The sequence below is a fragment of the Accipiter gentilis genome, chromosome 16 (genome assembly GCF_929443795.1).
Source record: "Accipiter gentilis chromosome 16, bAccGen1.1, whole genome shotgun sequence".
Lineage (NCBI taxonomy): Eukaryota > Metazoa > Chordata > Aves > Accipitriformes > Accipitridae > Astur > Astur gentilis.
In genome coordinates, this window is record NC_064895.1 from 29,780,624 (window position 1) to 29,797,732 (window position 17,109).

The 17,109-nt window shown below is 55.4% G+C and overlaps 1 protein-coding gene across 2 annotated transcripts in view; it reads left to right on the plus strand.

The window, feature by feature from the left end:
* The window catches only part of SCARA5 (scavenger receptor class A member 5), a 37,319-nt gene that overhangs the window by 12,409 nt on the left and 7,801 nt on the right, over positions 1–17,109 (plus strand). For both annotated transcript variants that reach the window (XM_049819074.1, XM_049819075.1), the window contains exons 4-6: positions 1,406–2,080; positions 7,445–7,525; positions 9,930–10,028. In XM_049819074.1, the coding sequence (XP_049675031.1) occupies positions 1,406–2,080; positions 7,445–7,525; positions 9,930–10,028 (855 nt within the window). The remainder of the gene's footprint in view (positions 1–1,405; positions 2,081–7,444; positions 7,526–9,929; positions 10,029–17,109) is intronic.

Genomic DNA, 17,109 nt, shown 5'->3' on the forward strand with positions numbered 1-17,109 from the left:
ACCCACCAGCCCGTGGCAGAGCTGGGGGGGCTGCTCGCCTCACGGTGCTCCCACAGCCCCTCTCTGGGCACGGCGGGTCCCCCCGGTCCCCTCGCCGGGCACCCAGTGCCACCGCTGCGGGTGGCCCCAAGCCTGGCGTGGGGGGGCCTGGAGCTCTTCGCGTGTGCACGTCTGCTTTCACCCTCTCCTTATTCCTGCGATTTTAATTCAAACCAAATGGCTTCGCTCCGTTTCTCCTCCGTGGAAATGAGGGGGTGAGCTGCCAGGCCGGTCCTGCGCCAGCCCGCGGCGTCACGCCAGCCAAAGCCCCACCACAGCTTAAGGAACAATGGGGATTATTTATTTTTTAAAAAAATATATCTCATTATTTGTGTGGATTTGGCTTTGAGTCCCCCACCCCGGGCTGCATTGGAGACCCAGCATCAACAAAAGGCAGAGGGAGAAGATTACATTCCCCTGCCTGGATCAGCGTTTTTGGGGCGCACCAAGGTGTGCGGTGGGGTGATGGGGTCCAGAATGGGGCTTTACTGGGTGCTACTGGGCTTGTTGGGCAGAGGGTTGTTGGAGCAGTGCTAGGACCCGCTGAGAGCAAGAGGTTCCCCCCAAATTTCTAGGTTCCCTTTCCGAACCCCATCTCAGTGCTCTGGGAGCTGGTGCCAGGCCAGGAGGAGTTTGGGGTGGGTGCCTGGGTGGCCAGGAGCTCTCTGCCACGGGGGAGGCAGAGGCAGGGGGTGAAGGATGCTCCTGAGCCAGGGTGGGTTTCCTCCCTTGGGAAGAGCCGTGGCAGCCCCGGGATGCGGGATGTGGTGCTTGGAGGCTGACAGCAAACCGCACCCAGCGCCGTGGAGACCTGCCGAGCCAGCCTCTGGTCTTCATTATAGAGCAAGGGGCTGAGCTGAGGTCCAAGAGCAGTGGCCAGAAGGGAAACCTGATTGTTAAAATTAAAATTAAAACCTCAGTGGGGGAAGAAGCAGGTTTTAAGGTCTGTTTTTAGGAGAGGGAAGCGGATGGTGTTAGCAGTCAGTCCTCTGACCAAAGGCAAACACGAGCCGGGTGAAGCCACGAGGCAGAGCTTTGTAGCACCGTGACCCATCTGGCAAAGCCCAGAGCCACCCTGAAGCCCAGAGCTGCTGGGAGCCTCGGGAGTCCCTCCCGAGCGAGGTGCCTCCTTCTCCAGCCCTTCAGCAACCAACCTCCTTCTCCAACCATGGAGAAAACCGTGGGGCCAAAGAGGGGCTGGTGAGATCAACCTTTTGGGGCTATGAGGTTGGGCTTCTACCTCCAAGCACCGAGGAACGGGGGGATGTCCAAGCACTCCTTGGGAGGAGACGGGGTTGCACCTCTCAGGAGGGTCCCCACCTCCATGGGGCGGTTCTGATGTCCCACTCCTCTCCATCCCTTGCAGTCTCCAGACCGCAGACATCCCCCGAGGACCTGAAGGTGCTGATGGGGAACGTCAACCGCCTCAACGAGAGCTTTCGGGACATGCAGCTGAAGCTGCTGCACCTACCTGTGAAGGGGGATGTGCTGGATCACATCTGGAGGCTCCAGGACCTCCTGCAGAACCACTCAGACTCCTTGTTCCTCATGACGGGGTCACTGCAGAAGCTGGAAGGGCTTCTCTGGAGCCTGCAGACCCAGGCCAGCCAAACCGACAAGGCAGTGTCCAACCTCTGGGACAGCTTGACCCAGCAGAGCGACGCGGCTCAGCAGGAGATGTACAAGCTCTCCGTGGAAGGCAACAGCAGCCGGCTGCTGCTGCAGCACCATGACCATCTCCTGAGCCACCTGGGCAGCAGGGTGGAGAGCCTGAGTGACCAGGTGACGACCGTGAGCGGGGCCGTGGACGCCATGAACAGGACCTTCTCCTACGACGTCAACATCCACCATACCCGCATCCAGGACCTGCAGGTGCTGATCAGCAACGCCACCGAAGATGCCCGGCAGATGCGTCTCATCCATATAGCCATGGAGGAGCAGCTGAAGCACGAGCTGGCCATCCTCAACAACGTGACGGAGGACCTGCGGCTGAAGGACTGGGAGCACTCCGTCGCACTGAAGAACATCTCCGTCATACGGGGTAAGCCGAGCGTCTCTTGTAAGCAGCTCCCTCGTCGGTGCATGAAGCTGCCATGAGGATGGGGGGTATTCTCAGTGCTTTGGGTGGTGCTGTGGCATGGGGATGTCCTGTGGGGATGTCTCAGGTACTCCTTGGTGTATCAAATCCACCAGGCACCACTGTTTAGGTGTCTGTGGTGTTCATTACCTTGGACTCTTGGACCCCCCAAATGCTCCTCCATCCATGTTAGGGAGAAAGCTCCCAAGGTGCCCTCAAAGATGCCAGGAAAAAACTCTGCCAGGTCCCTCCTGACCATGAAAGTGAACCAGACCGAGCGCGGCAGAGATGGGGGGTTTCTTGCCCTGCTTCGTACTGCAGTGATCAAACAGAAGGCTGCCCACCAGTACCCTCATTCATCATCAATCACATAATTCACTTCACTGTACATCCCCTTTACTCCATTTTCCCCCTCCCATCTTCTCCTTTACCACCCTCAGCCCCTCCCAAATCATAGAATCATCGACTCACAGAGCGGTTTGGGTTGGAAGCGACCTTTCAAGGTCCATCTAGTGCAACCCCCTGCCATGAGCAGGGACATCTTCAACCAGACCAGGTTGCTCAGAGCCCCGTCCAACCTGACCTTGGATGGTTCCAGGGATGGGGCAGCGACCACCTCTCTGGGCGACCTGGGCCAGTGTCTCACTACCCTCAGCGTGGTGAAATAAACAACCCATCCCTGCTAACTCTTGACCATTGACCCTAGTTTTCCTGATACCCTTTTTTTTTTTTTAGTTATATGGTTACCTTGGTAATCCTCCCCTCAGTCTGCTAAGCATCTACTCCCTTTGTCTTAATTATCTCCAAGATCCAGCCATTTGTCACACCATTATCTCATGAGCGCAGGAGCTGGAAAAATTCATTCAGGACACATCCGTGGCTGTTAGATGCCATGACCTGATCACAGTCCCAGGGAATGAACTGGCCATGGGAGGGGGGGAAAAACCATGAAGAAACACAGAAGAGCCCAACGCAAGCTCCTGGGGGCAGAGCAAGAGACTGGGGGGCAGTCGCTGTCCCACTTCTAGGCTGTTGATTTGCACTTGCGGAGATGCGACAGGCTGTTGCTCATTTCTGGTGCTTCCAGCTGAAATACCAGATGGGGAAGAGAGGGGCTGACGCCAAGGCACTTGCTCCCTCTGGCCGTCTGCTGAGCCAAGAGGGGACAGATGTGGTTTGAACCACAGCAGCTACATCTCCCCATCCAGGCCAACCATCACCCGTGGGTACCAGCAACTCACTGGGGTAATTTCCCTGGCCCCTGGGGGACGTTGGCTCCCAACGCCTGCTTCGGGGCTGCTGGGACCCCGTCGCAGCCATTGCTTTGAGGTTTTCATAGCTGCCTACCCGCCCCTGGTGCCCTCTCTTCCCCACACTGCCGTGGGGAGGATGTCACCCTCTCTTGGATGAAGCCACCGAGGAAGGGGGCCATCACGGAGCCTGATACCCATGCGCCATGTTAATCCAATTAACATAACCAGAAAGCAAAACAAATCCCCTCCCAACGGGCCAGCACCTGATTTATCAGCCGCTGCCCTGACACATTCCTGGCAGCCCCGACTTCCCTCTCTCCCCATCCCTCCTCCTTCCCTGCTTTCTGTCGGCAGCGATGGGTCATGGATAATTTTAGGAGCCTTGTGCCCAGCTGGCTTTACCCTGGCTCCAGATGTCCTTGGATGAATCCACCGTGCTCCCGGCTGGATTTGCACCGGCAGAGCCTGTCCTGGGTGATGCAGGGCTGCCTGCTTGGGGGTGCATTTTCCTTCCCCCAAGACTTTAGCTGCCCTGAGCTCTGGATTTTGAGGCTGTTTGCTGGCGATGGCAGCCTCGGGAGGTCCCCAGGCTCGTCTCCAGCAGCCGACCATGCCAAGCAGCTCACGTGCCTCGGAGAGGGCTTGGCCTCGCAGCACAGAGGGGCTCTGGGTCTTAAATAACGGTGTCACCAGGAGGGAGGATGCCTGAGATCCACCGCCCGCCTGGATCCACTCGCACAACTCACTGGGTGGGATGTGCTGGCTCGCAGCAGGTCTGGTGGGACGATTGCAACGGTCCCATCTGGCCGTCAGATCTGCGCACGTCATGAAAGTCCTCATCCCGATGGTTTTGGAAGGTTTTTCTCCTCTGCTGATGCAGCGAGCAGCCCAGCCCTGTGCAGGCAGGCGGGTGAAGCAGGGGTGCATCTGGGCTGGGGTTTTCTTTCCCAAGTGTAAACCCCAAACCCTCTGGGGTGGGGACCAGCTTGGCACAGTGTCTGCAGTGCTGCTCAGCCTCTCCCAACTGCCCCTCCCAGTGCTCCTCCGTCCTCCACCCCAGCTGCTCCCTGTGTCCCATCCCACCAGCTGTCCCTGGGGATGGGACCATCTCTGCTCATGGAGCTGCCTGGATGTAGCCAAGGGGCGATGTTCTGGTGGCTGATGGACCACAGGGCTCACTACTGTGGGAATAGCTCTGAGGGATGAATGCCAAAACCTAGGAGCCAGCAAACAGGATCGACCCGACGATCTGCCAAGCCCAAGCCCCGTTTCTAAGCCCAGGCATCAGAGAAAGGGAGTAAGGGACAAAATGTCTCTTCCCTGGCTGCCTTCTCCCAGTCTCCAGCTCTTACGGAGCGGATGAGATTGTCTGTTGCCCATGGTCATCCTCCACAAAACTTAGTTCCCTTCTTAGCCTGTCCATGCCCTTGACCTCCCCCATGTCCTGTGGGATGGTCTTCTGAGATGGTAGAAGAGGTGAGATGAGGTGATGAGATGAGATGGTGGCAGAGGACTAGGCGGCTGCACTGTAGCAGCTGATTTTAAGGAGGAAGGGCAGCTCTAACCCAAATCCCACTGAGAGGTGCCCTGAGCGGGCAGCTCCCATGTCCCTTCCAGGGTTAACAGAACTGAGGTGGGGCCCTAGTGTGGATTATTTCCCAGTATGCCCATAAAACCAGAGCACATGGAAGCTGTCGGAGCTGCCCCCGCACAAGGGACCTCAGCTGAGCTGTGCCGGAGCCAGCGTGGGAGAAGCAAGAGATTTCATGTCAGCAGTAGTTTTGCTCCAGTGCCATTGGTGTGGGAGCCCTTCCCTTCGGAGAGGATGCCTGGGGCAAAGTCAGGGTGACAAAATGGGAGACCTTGCCTTGGTGGCTCCCACTGCAAATATGTCCAGGGTTGCTTTTAGTTTTGCTCGCGGTGGGAAAGCATCTGTTTTGTTTAAGCAAGTGGTTTTCAGCAGCCCAACCTTTGCTATGCTGGGGTGCAGCAGGGGAGGGAAGAACTTGACCCGAACCCAGGAGCATGGCTGGGTCATACAGAGTTTTTGCTGCTGCTTGTCCTGGGACACCTGGGACATTTGGGCAGGAGATATGCTGGTAGGAATACCTCTTTGCCTTGACACTCCCACTGCTACCCATCAAACTCACCATCACCTCTATAAAGCCTTGGATGTCTGGCAAGCTCTGCTTTCTCTAACACCCTGTAGGCTGAAATTAATGGTATCGACTTATTTTAATACATTATCCATTAGTTCTTTGTTTCAGAAGGGTTTGGGTGATATGGGGCAGCCTGAACATACACAAATTATTGCACTTTAACAAACTGGCATGGCTTGACCTCCCCCTTGCTCTTTTGGGGCACTGAAAATCAACTGCTGTACTTAATACCGTCTATTTATGCAATCAGGTGCTTCCTATTGCTTATTTATTTGCCCATCTATTCATTTTTTCAAACTCCAGCAGGCAAGAAAGCAGATTTAAGAATATGTAGTTTTACACTGAGGATGGTGAAACACTGGCCCAGGTTGCCCAGAGAGGTGGTCGCTGCCCCATCCCTGGAAACATCCAAGGTCAGGCTGGACGGGGCTCTGAGCAACCTGGTCTGGTTGAAGATGTCCCTGCTCATGGCAGGGGGTTGCACTAGATGTGCCTTCCAACCCAAACCATTCTGTGATTCAATGATTTCATGGCTGTTGTGTAACGCCCTTCTTTAATGCTATGGGAATGAAAACTGTTTCACCAGCCATCCCAGCACCTTCACACAGCGCACACCTCACCTGGCTCCTGCCCCGTGTTTGCCCATGGAGCAGCTCTTGAATGTTGCTGGACCTTCTCCATCATGGACAATCCTGCCTCTCCCCAGGCAGACAACATCCCTGCTGCTCGTGGTTCCTCTTGTTCCCACCCGAAAATGCCTCCTCATTGTACTCAGCTCTCCTGCGTGTCCATTGTTCTTTGCATCCTTTTGTTTTGCCAACTGAGAACAGGGTCTAGCGTCCATCCCCACGTCCTCTTAGCGCCCGGAGATGTGCATCACCTAGGGAAGAGGAAACCCAGGGCAAGCTAATGCAATATTTCCCTGTAGTCCCCTCCCAGCACCTGACCATCTCCAGCTTGGGATGTTTCCTGAGCTTGCTGTGGTTCATCTGCTCAGGAACCCCCTGATTTCTGCATAATATTTGCAGATCCTAATTACTCATTCATTAGGACTGCTAAACATCCTCTCTCTTCTCCTCCTGATCCTTTTGCATTACCACGTTGCCTGTAGCCCTGGCTGGTTGTTTGCTTTCTGCACAACTGTGAGATTATGACTTTTGGGGTTTCTAGGAAAACAGTGTTTAACAGTTTCCAATTATCGCCCTGGCTTGGTAGGACAAAGACCAAATGACCCCTCCAGGCCTCTCTCTGCCCTATTTTCTATCATCCCATGAGTCTTTTTTTTTTTTTTTCTGTTCAAATTCTTTCTTCCAATTGATTTAGCTCATAATTGTTTTCAGCTTTGCAGACTTGGCCCTTTGCAGGCTGAGGAATATAACTCTATTACTGGGTTGGACTTTCTGCTCGCTCACAAGAGTTTACACTGCAAAGCAATTACCAATGGCTAGTTCCTGATGAGATCAGTGATGCAAATCCCCTCCTAAAGCTTCATCTCAGTATATCCAAAATGCATCTCTTTTTTTTTTGGTTTTTTTTTCCCCCCCTAACATTATTTTATTGGAGATGTCACAACTTTTGGTCAAAAGGAAATTCCAGGAGACTGGAATTTCCCATAGAGTCACACTCAAGGTGGAACCGCTGGAGCAGCAAGGTGAAGTTTTCTGGCACGTGGGACAAGTCGATGTAGTCGTGTTTGGCCTTTAAAATCCATAGATCATGGAGGAAGGCTGCTGGCAAGCTCCCTCGCTGTCACTTTCCTCCTGTCTGCAGGGGTCTGTGTTTGTTAGAGGTCCCTGGACACCTGATAAATGCTAATGGCTGGAGAAGGGTGGGTGGGTGCGTGCACACATGCATCTGCTGCACGGCTGCAAAGCTGGGGCACGATGGCTGCGCTCCAATACCTTTGTGTGTTTCAGGGCCACCAGGACCCAAAGGAGACCAAGGCAATGAAGGGATGGAGGGTGAACCTGGTCTTCCCGGCCTGCCTGGGCTGCGAGGTAAGGAACAACACGTCCGCGGTGCCCATAACCCTGCAAGCCTTCACCCAAAGTCCATAGAGTCAACGGGACACCTCCCGGTGACTTCCCAACCTGTCCCGTGGGACCTCGCTGGCTATGCACAAGCCTTGAAGAACAACAGGATTAACCTGCTGCCCCATCTCCAGACAGCCAGTCTTTAGGGGCAAAAAGTCCGTCTCATCTCCCAGCTGGCCCCAGGACAGCGAGAGCTGCAAGGGTCCATCACCTGCAGGTTGATGCCCCCAGGCTCCTTTGACACAGCCACCCAGCCCCGGTGCGTGCAGGGGCTGGCCATCACCCCGCGCTCACTAAAACCAAGCCCTTACAAGGTACGAGGGCTGGCCCCGCTGCCTGCACCCCCCTGGCAGCACACAGGGACCTGGCGTGGGGTCCCTCCAGCCTGGCAGGGTGGACTTCGCCACCGCCTGCAGCTCTGAGGCTTTTTTTCGATGTGAAGAATGCCAATATTTTTTCCCCCTTCTTAATTCCAACCATTGGTTTTGAGAGAAATTCAATTAAAAAAACAACCGAAGACACCCCCCACCCTGAGGAACAGGATTCGGCTTGAGCCTGTTTCTAATTTTAAGCCAAACCTAGAAATACTGGCTTTGCATCCGAGAGCCAGGGATGGCGCAGAGGTGATGGAGGATCCCCGTTGGTAAGGATTTTCTGTCCCCAAGAGGCTCTTTCCTATTGAGGCAACAGGACCCGTCCTGCCAGGGGCATGGACCTCCTTCTCCGTCCCAGAGGATGTCCAGCCCTGGCTTCACCTTGACTGCTGAAGACGTGACCCACGTAGGACTATCGGTGTCAGAGTCAGGTTCAGCGCCCCGGCCCCATGTGTCTGAGCTGCTGGTATTAGGCTGGGCTTAAAACCTCATATTTTGGTACCCCGTTTCCCCCCGCTCCCTGGTGGGCAGCAGGACCAGCCAAATTAGGCAGAGCCAGCCTGGAAACCCAATCGCTCTCTGAAAGCCCTTCTCAGTGCTGGCTGCCCATGCTCCTTTCACCGACGGCTATATTTTTTTGCGTTGACAGATTCATGGCTGTTTTTCTTGGGTGTAACAAGCATCAGAAATATATCGTCTGGCTGCTTTCCTCTTTTCTTTCTTTTTTTTTTTTTTTTTTGTTTAAACAGAAAAACAAAACAATCTCCGGAGGGTTCACCTTCAGGAAGAGTTGCTGAAAGGGCCACTATTTTTGGGGTCTTCCTCTGTCTCGCTTTCTCTGGTGCTTTTCCAGATGCGGTCACAGCACCAGCCCTTTGGATATGGGCAGCTCAGGTTCAGGTGCAGCCAGGCATTGTAAAGCATCCCTGGTAAATCCCCTTTTGCACAGCGGATCTACCATCCTGCCTCTGCCCCAGCTCCTCTACCCAAATACAAAACCATGTTGTGACACGCTGCAGCATCCCCCTGGGAGGGAGGCGAGGTTTTGGCCAGATGCATCAGGGAAAGAGTTAAGCCCCAGACCATGTCCTCTGGAGCTGGTGCCCAAATTCCTCCTGGCAGCTTTTTTTCCTCTTAAACCAGAGGAAACTACTGACTTAAGTTTGGAAAAGCCCAGCCCAGGAAGGGCAGAAGGCGCAGCGCCCAGGGAATCCGGGGGTCCCTCTATATGGCCAGGGGAGACCAGCAGCATCGCGCCAGGCAGGGGGCTGAGCTCGGGTGCTGGAGGAGTTTCACCCCCAAGGAGCTTTGGATCTAACCCAAACTCAGGCTCGGGCTGAGTCCCTGCTGGGTCAATTTGGTGGGACCAACGCCAGGTCCCACCAGAGCCCGTCAGCAGCACAGGGGTCCCTCCCTCCACCTCCCCTTGCTGGCCCACGGGGATGGAGGTCACCTCCAGGGCTTGGCTGCGTCCCCTACGAAGGCAGGCCAAGCTCCCGGACTAAAGCCCCCACTTCCCACCTCCGGGAGCTCAGGGGTGCTCAGGTAAGGGGTTTCAATCCAAACCCTTCTCCAATAAATAGCAAACCCACCTGGTCAGCGTGCATGGATGCGAGGGACCTGCAGCTCAGACTGGGCACATCGTGACTCCTTGGGGTCTCTGCTCCACCCTGGCTCCTCACTCTTCCTCCTTGGTCACCTGCTTTGGAGCCCAGTTACCTTCATCTGAGCCTTAAGATGTTCAGAGCTGCATTAGCACCAGCCTGTCTCTGGGTTAAATCCATCCCATATCCAGGGGTAGGTGCAGAAAGAGAGGATGGGCTGGACTCTCAGGTGTCTCCTGATGGTCCCTGACTCCCGGCAAAGAACCAGAGATCGACTGGCACGTCTGCTGGCAAGCAGGACACGTGTGTGTGTGTGTGTGCGCGCGTACATCTGGTTTGTGTAGGTCTCGGTGGCAACAGGGTCATTTTGCCTCTTTGTCCTCGCTGCAGGGCTACCTGGGGAGAGAGGACCACCAGGACCACGTGGCTTGAAAGGGGACCAAGGAGACCTTGGCCCTCCAGGTCCAGTGGGGATGCGGGGGTTCAAAGGTAAGGACCAGCCTCTGTGCATGCTCCCGGCTGGGCCGTAGGGTCTGGCTGGGCTTTTGGGGCAGCAAACTGGCTCTGGAGACCATTGGGGTGAGGGGCAGAGTCATGGCTGTGAGAGTGGTGGGTCCTCTGGCTTGGGACCCTCCTGGGGCTCCTTGGGGGAGAGGAAATCTTGCGGAGCTGGGAGCGTGCACATGAAAAACGTCTGCACGGAGACCTTTCCACCAAGGCACAGCGGTGGAGAGAGTTGGGCTTGGAGGGAGAGGAGCAAAACGGTTGGGTTTGTGATGCTCCTGCCGTGCAGCGGGGCTCGGCGCAGGCAGGCAGGCAGGCAGCGCTGCCTGCACCAAGCCCTCACCAGAGCCCCATGAGGACCTGCTGGGCTGCCCTCCCACGCTTGGCTGCGGCAGAATTTTAGGAATAGCCTTGTGTTTGTTTTCTGGTGACCTTTTCTGGCTCGCTGTGGTTTTGCAGCACCTCACCACACCCCAGCTAAGAGCAGGGAGAAGCTGTGGGTGTAGGAAGTGGCCACGCACCTATTTAGCAGGACAGATCTGTCCCAGGACACCTTTTAACAGAAGTTCCGTGCTGCAACCTAAAACAGGATGGATAATCCCAAACCATGATCTTTGCTGCCTCAAAATTCCTTGTGGGAAGGGGGAGGCAGGAAGGAGGCAGCCCGAGGAAGGGACACAACCCTGGGCAGAGCTGCCCCGGTCGCCAGTGGCCAAAGTGGTGTATTCCCCTCATCTCAGGCTTGTGGGTGATGTTGACCTGCGGCGTGGCCACACTGGCCACCGGTACCTGGGGCCATGGCCACAGACCAATGTCCAGGTCTGGAAAATGCCCGGAACCTCCAGGCTGGGGGTGTTGCTGTCATTTCTTCCAGAGGTCCCATGCGTTATCTGTCTTGCAAGCTCTTGCTTTCATGCAACAAGCTCCTTGGGTGAATTGCACGTGTGAAAGCTGAAGGAAAACATCCTCTTTAACTGTCCTCTCTCTGGTCTATCTGCAAACTTGGCAAGGAGCTGGCGAGCTGGCCAGAGTTTGCGTCCAATTTTCTTGTACGTCCTCCAAAGTGCTGGTCATTGCCAGGGGCAGGGGTTGGGGTGAGACCCCCACGTTGCGTCTGGTGGCCCATCCTTCACATGCGGTAGCCACAGCGGTGGACATCTCCTTTATCTTGCAGCCACCAGAGAGCTCCTTGTAGTCTAGGGGCAGGAGCACATCTGCCATCCCTTCTCCTCTTTGTGGTGTCTTTAGGAGAAGGACTTTTCCTAGGGACATGCCATCTGCCTCCCAGTGCCAGTGCCTCCTGGTGCAGCCCCAGGGAGCTTTAGATCCAGGTAGAAAGGAGATGCGGGAGATGAGATGCTGCCGGTGGCCTCCTGTAGCAAGGGAGCAGCATGAAGCTCCCAGAGCTGCAGCCCAAGGCAAGAAGGTTTCCTGCAGGATTAGCACCCGTCTGGTCCTCTTTCCCTCAAGCCCTCGCTGCTGTGATCACCCGCCCTACTGACACAATGGCTCTGTTCATCCCACCGCTTTCCCAGTCACCCCAGTCCGGGCACAAGCTGACCTCCTGAGGACCGTTAGCTGCTGGAGATGGCTCTCCAAGCCACGTGGCTGGTTAGACAATATTTATGCAGTGCTGTGTAGTCTTGAAGAGTACTGCTGGGTGTTATTTCCATCACCCCATCCCATCTAACCGGACGCCCAGGGTTTCTGGTATGATGTAGCTGGGACAAGTCTCCATCCTCCCACCAAGGCAGAGGCTGCCAGTGGGTCACAGAGCCCTACGTGGTGCAAGAATAAAGAAATCAGCATTTCATGCTTGTTTTCCAGTACTCTCTCTTGGGTTTTTTGGAGGTAACTCTGGCCTGCAGGATTGCAATAATGTGTTGTGGGGGTGCAGGACTTCATCTGAGCTGTGGGGTGAAAACGCCTGGTCTGATGCTGCAGAGGGTCAGATGAATCCCTGGATATGTCCCTGGCACAAGCCTTGCAAAGGCATGAGCGCTGCAGGGACGGGTGCAAGGGAGACATTGGCGCCGAGATGTTCCTGGCAGCACATCAAATGCCGAGGTCCGCCAACCAAAACCACAACGTGCTTCGGGACCGCTGTTTCCTTTCCTTCCCCGGAGCAGAGGAAAGTGGGCTTTTCTCACTGGCTGGTGCCAAGCACTCATTAGACAAGCAAATTATCCCGAGGAGCCTGGGCCAGTTGAATTGGGCTTCAGCAGACAACCAAGCCCTGATGCCAAATTTGTTCGGCAAAGCGCATCCCCAGGGGACGGGTCCCTTCCGGAGGGAGGAGGTTGATGGGGTCCTGCAACGCATTTCCACCCTGCTGTGCTGGGTCAGTGCTGAGATGCGTTAACAGACCCCGTGGTGGGCACCACAGCTGCAGCAAGAAGCTCTCTGGAGGCACAACACAGAGGATGAAGCCTTTCTCCAGTGCTTACCAGCCCAGGACGTGGTGAAGACCACCCCCAGCACAGCCCCTGCCTTCAGGGGAGAGCCGTGGCCACGCCACAGTAGTAGAGCAGCAACCCCCACAAGCTTGGTGACCCTTCCCCAAAGCCAGTCTGCATCTCAAGCCCCCTTGCCTTGGGAGACGAAGCACTTCTGCTCTTGGTTTTGGGAGGCAATGGGTCAGACGGCATGCCAAAGGGTCGGCGGATCTTTGCCATGCGGCACATTGCTTCTGGCTATCGTCCTTTCACTGGCGCAGAGTAATGCCTGTATCTGAGGAGACCTCTTGGCTTGAAGAAGGTTAAGCTGTCTCCAAGGCTCCACCAGCCGTGGCCTTGATGCACCCCCTTCCTTGGGCGTTTCTTGGAGGCGTCCTTGGTTTGGGGTGAGGATGACTCCATGGCAGCAAAGCCATCAGGTGTTCCCCCCAGGGGCATGAACCACCCCCAGGTCCCACCAGAGCCCATCACCAGCACAGGGGTCCCTGCCTCCACCTCCCCTCGCTGGCCCGTGTGGACGGAGGTCACCTCCAGGGCTTGGCTGTGTCCCCTACGAAGGGACCCCCAAACTACAGCCCCCGTTTCCCACCTCCCAGAGGTCAGGGGTGCTCAGATAAGGGGGTTCCATCCAACCCCTTCTCCAATAAATAACAAACCACGCTGGCAGCAAGCACTGAATTTCTATGGTTTATAGGATTCTCTGAAATTTATAGGAAACAGACACCGAGCCAGGCAATGGTCCAAGCCCGAGCTTTAAGTAAAGGCCTGTTTTTCTGCAGCACTAGTCTTACACATCTATAATGACTTTCTTCTGAGCACAGGAGAGCTATCAGTTCCCTGGGAAATGTAGCCTGTCGTGGGGCGGGGGGCATCTGGGGTGGATGAGCCTCCTCACCAAAAATCCCGAGTCAAACCGTCTCACAGAGATGGTCTGACCTGGTCAAGGGCTCGTTTCTCCTCTCCACAGCAGACTCACGAGTATTTTCCCCTGTTGGTATTTTCCTATCCTTGATGCATTTTCCCTCAAAATTACCCCAGTGGAGTATTATTTTCCTCATTTCCAAATGGGGAAAATTATTCTGGAAAGTCAGTGTACATCAGTCTTCTTCACTCTTCCGTGGAGAACATCGTGCAGGGAACACGTTCAGGAGGAAACAGCAGTAACTGAGCCAAGGTAGGGATTGCTAATTTATAGATAAATTCGGGGCAATAAGAGAAGACCCCTTCCTAAACACCACGTGCAGGCAAGGAGGAGGGTTTTGGCATGTTGCTGAAGGCAGAACATGTTTTGGCCTGTGAAGATGGGCTTTGGCAGCTTCTCCGAGGGCTTGCTCTGAGACCGTGGTGGTCCGCCTCACCCTGCAGACCCAGGAGCTCTGTCCACCCTCCTCCAGCGACGTCCTCTCCCATGAGCTTTGCAGGTTTTGTGCCCTGCCTCTGTTAGCAGCGCTGATTTTTGGAGCAGAGGTGATGCCCAGGAGCAGGAGGTCGGTGGGGACTGAGCTCCTGCCATGGGAAGAGCTGGGGGTCACTCATCGTGGCATCTGTGCCAAAATTGTGTGCGCAGTCCAGAAAAAACCACTGAGCTGCACTGATTCACCCGCAGCGGGAAACGGCCGAGTGAGACCTTGGCACCCGTTGGGCGAAGGCGCTGGGCAGGACCTCCTGGGAGGACCAGCAGTGATGCCAGCAAGGGGCTCTCCTGAACTCGTGGGCTCTGTCCCAGCCCTGAGGCTGTCTCCCTTCCAGCTCGCAAGGGCTTTGTCCCCAGCTAGGGATGCTCTCCAGTCCTGACACCTCGGGGAGCTGGGCTTCACCCCAGGGTGAGGTCAGCAAGCTGTGCCACTGAAGGGGCTGTCCTCTCTGCTCACCAGAGAGCTTCTGTGAAGAAAAGAGAGGTGGGAAGAAGGAAAAAAGAGAAAAGAAGGAGAAAAGCCTTCCAGGAGAGCAAGGAAATGAAGGGGCTTGGAGGACTGCACAGGAAAAGCCAAGGTGGATGGAGAAGGATAAGCAGAGGGGATGGGATGTGTTTTAAAGCACCCGTGCAAGCCCGTTGACATCATCTGTAAAGTGCTTCTTTTAAAGGGCCTTTCCTCTGCCAGATGTATATGAAGCTAAAAAAAAACCAACAAAAAACCAACCCAGTTTAAGCCTAATGCAGTAGCACAGGTCAGGGTTGGGGAGGAGAAGCACACCTAGAATGGCGTGCTTTTGGTCAGACCCACTAACCCATCCCAAAGCAGCATTGACTTCGATGATGGGCTTTTCCCCAGCCGCGTTTGGGACGGGTCCAGCCACAGAGCCCATTGCACCAGCTCCTCCTGCCCCATCCATTACCTGTTCTCGCTCCTCAAGAGCCCCCAGACCCACTGTTAACAGCTCAGCATCTTTAAGCTGAACCCATCTGCTGCTTTTTTGGAGACCCGGGTGCGCTCTGTTGGCTAATGACACCCGCATCGGGGCTTCCAGGCGAGCAGCATCTGGCCCTGAAGATGTGCTGCTGGGCACCTCGCTCTGCCTGTGCCAGGAGCCCCTGGTTTCCCCCGCGGCATTCCCAGCCGCTGGAGAGGTCTCACCACCGGCTCCACTGCTTTCTGCCAGCCATGCCTCTTCATAGAATCACAGACACACAGAGTGGTTTGGGTGGGAAGGGACCGTTAAAGGTCATCCAGTCCACCCCCCTGCCATGGGCAGGGACATCTTCGACCAGACCAGGTTGCTCAGAGCCCCGTCCAGCCTGACCTTGAATGGTTCCAGGGATGGGGCAGTGACCATCTCTCTGGGCAACCTGTTCCTCTTGCAGCAGTGCTGTACAGTTTCAATTCGTGCTGAATTTTTTTGCCTTGTTTTTTTTCTTAAGGGTTTCTAACCATTTCTGGTGGTTGAGGTCTCCCACCTTCAGAGTATTTCCTTCCCCTGCAGCATCTCTGAAGTCCCTGATTTGTCCCAGTTGCTGTCACCTCCCTGAGAGCAGCAACAATACAGCAGTTATTTACTCTAGGAGTTTCAGCTCACAGCATTTCTGCCCAGCACCGCTGATATATTCCTGTCCCTCGAGCTCCACCTTTCCACCTTCACCTCTCTCCATCATCCCTATAGGATGCCCTATAGGATGCAGCCCAGACCCTGCAGAGAAAGCACTTCTGCTCTGGAAGAGCCGGATTTTTGGGGACAAACACATAAGAACCATAACTGTTGCCTTCCAACCCCTTCTCTCGGGGCTGGGGAAGGAAGGTGGTGGAGAGCACGGGCCACTCCAGCGTCGCAGTACCATCACGTGCTGGCGAGCAGCATCTCTGGCCTCTCTCCTGCTGCTCGGGGGGCTGTTGTCATCTGGTTCCCATCAGCGGGGCAGGCTGCAGGCAGCTTTCCTCCATCTGACACAGCTGCGGCTGCCCAGGGGAGCAATCTCGCCTTCCCAGAGCCTCCAAGTTAAAGGGCAAGAATTTCCTGCACGCGGGGGTTTTGGGTTTTTTTTAATTATTATTTTATTTTATAAGAAATTTCTGAGTGTGTGTGTCTGTGTTGTTTGTTGTTCTTACACGGAGACAAAAGAGGAGGATATGTCGAAGCGAGGCCGTGCCGCAGGGCTGGGGCTCACCCGGAGCAGCCTGGAGCCTTCTCCAGCCCCTTCCCTCTGCAGCCTTGGGTCAAAGCCAGGACCGGCAAAGCCAAGCCCACGGTCCCACTCAGGACAGTGTTTTCTGCGGTGCACACCAAAGGGAAACACGGCTGCTGCCTGCCAGGAGCAAAGCCGGAGTTTGGGCAGGGGTTAAGGGAGGTGGTGGGATGCGGGCAGAGGCAGCCCATGCCCGTGAGCTGCGGAGGAAGCCAAGCCATGACACAGATAATTATTCCGCTCATTATTTTTATATGGAAATAGGCGTGGTTTTGAAGGCAGCCTGTTTACCCAGCTGGTCTGAACCCTCCAGCATCGTTGCTTCTCAATGGATATGGGGTTTGGGTTCAGCAAATCTCCTCATGAGGAGGTTACCAGCTAGGGGCAGGAAGGGTTGATGCTCCGTCGAGGCTGTGGGAAACCACATCCCTGTCCCTAACCCCGTCAAAATGCAGCATTTTGAGTCCCAAATAGGGGTTTTCAGCCCCAAATTCAGGGTTTAGCTTTCCTTTATTCCTGCTCTGCTACTGCCCTGCAGGAAGGGCTTGGCTGTTCGGGGTGGGGGGGTAGCAGAGGGGGTGGGATGGTTGGAGGGACCACCAACCCTCCGTCCTCCATCTGCTACAGGACATGCACCCCAGGAGGATTTTTGGGGGGTTCCCCATGCTCCCATCCTTACCCTGCACCCAGACTGGGGGGGTATTGCACAGCTCCAACCCCCCCACCCAGGGGACACCCAGTGCTGGGCCCCCCCCCACAGATGCAGAGGGAAGGAGCCACTTTGGGCGTGAAATACAAACACACAGAGCCTGGGGAGTGGCAGGATTTATCCCACACGGGATAAATCCTGCACGAAGCTGTGTTTTCCCATGGCCAGGTTGGTTTTGCCTTTAAAAAGAAGGATCCCGGGAGAAGGTGGGGGAGTGAGAAGGTGGGTCCCATCACCTTGCAGCACGTCTGTGGGGTCAGGAGAGGGGCTGACAAATAATTT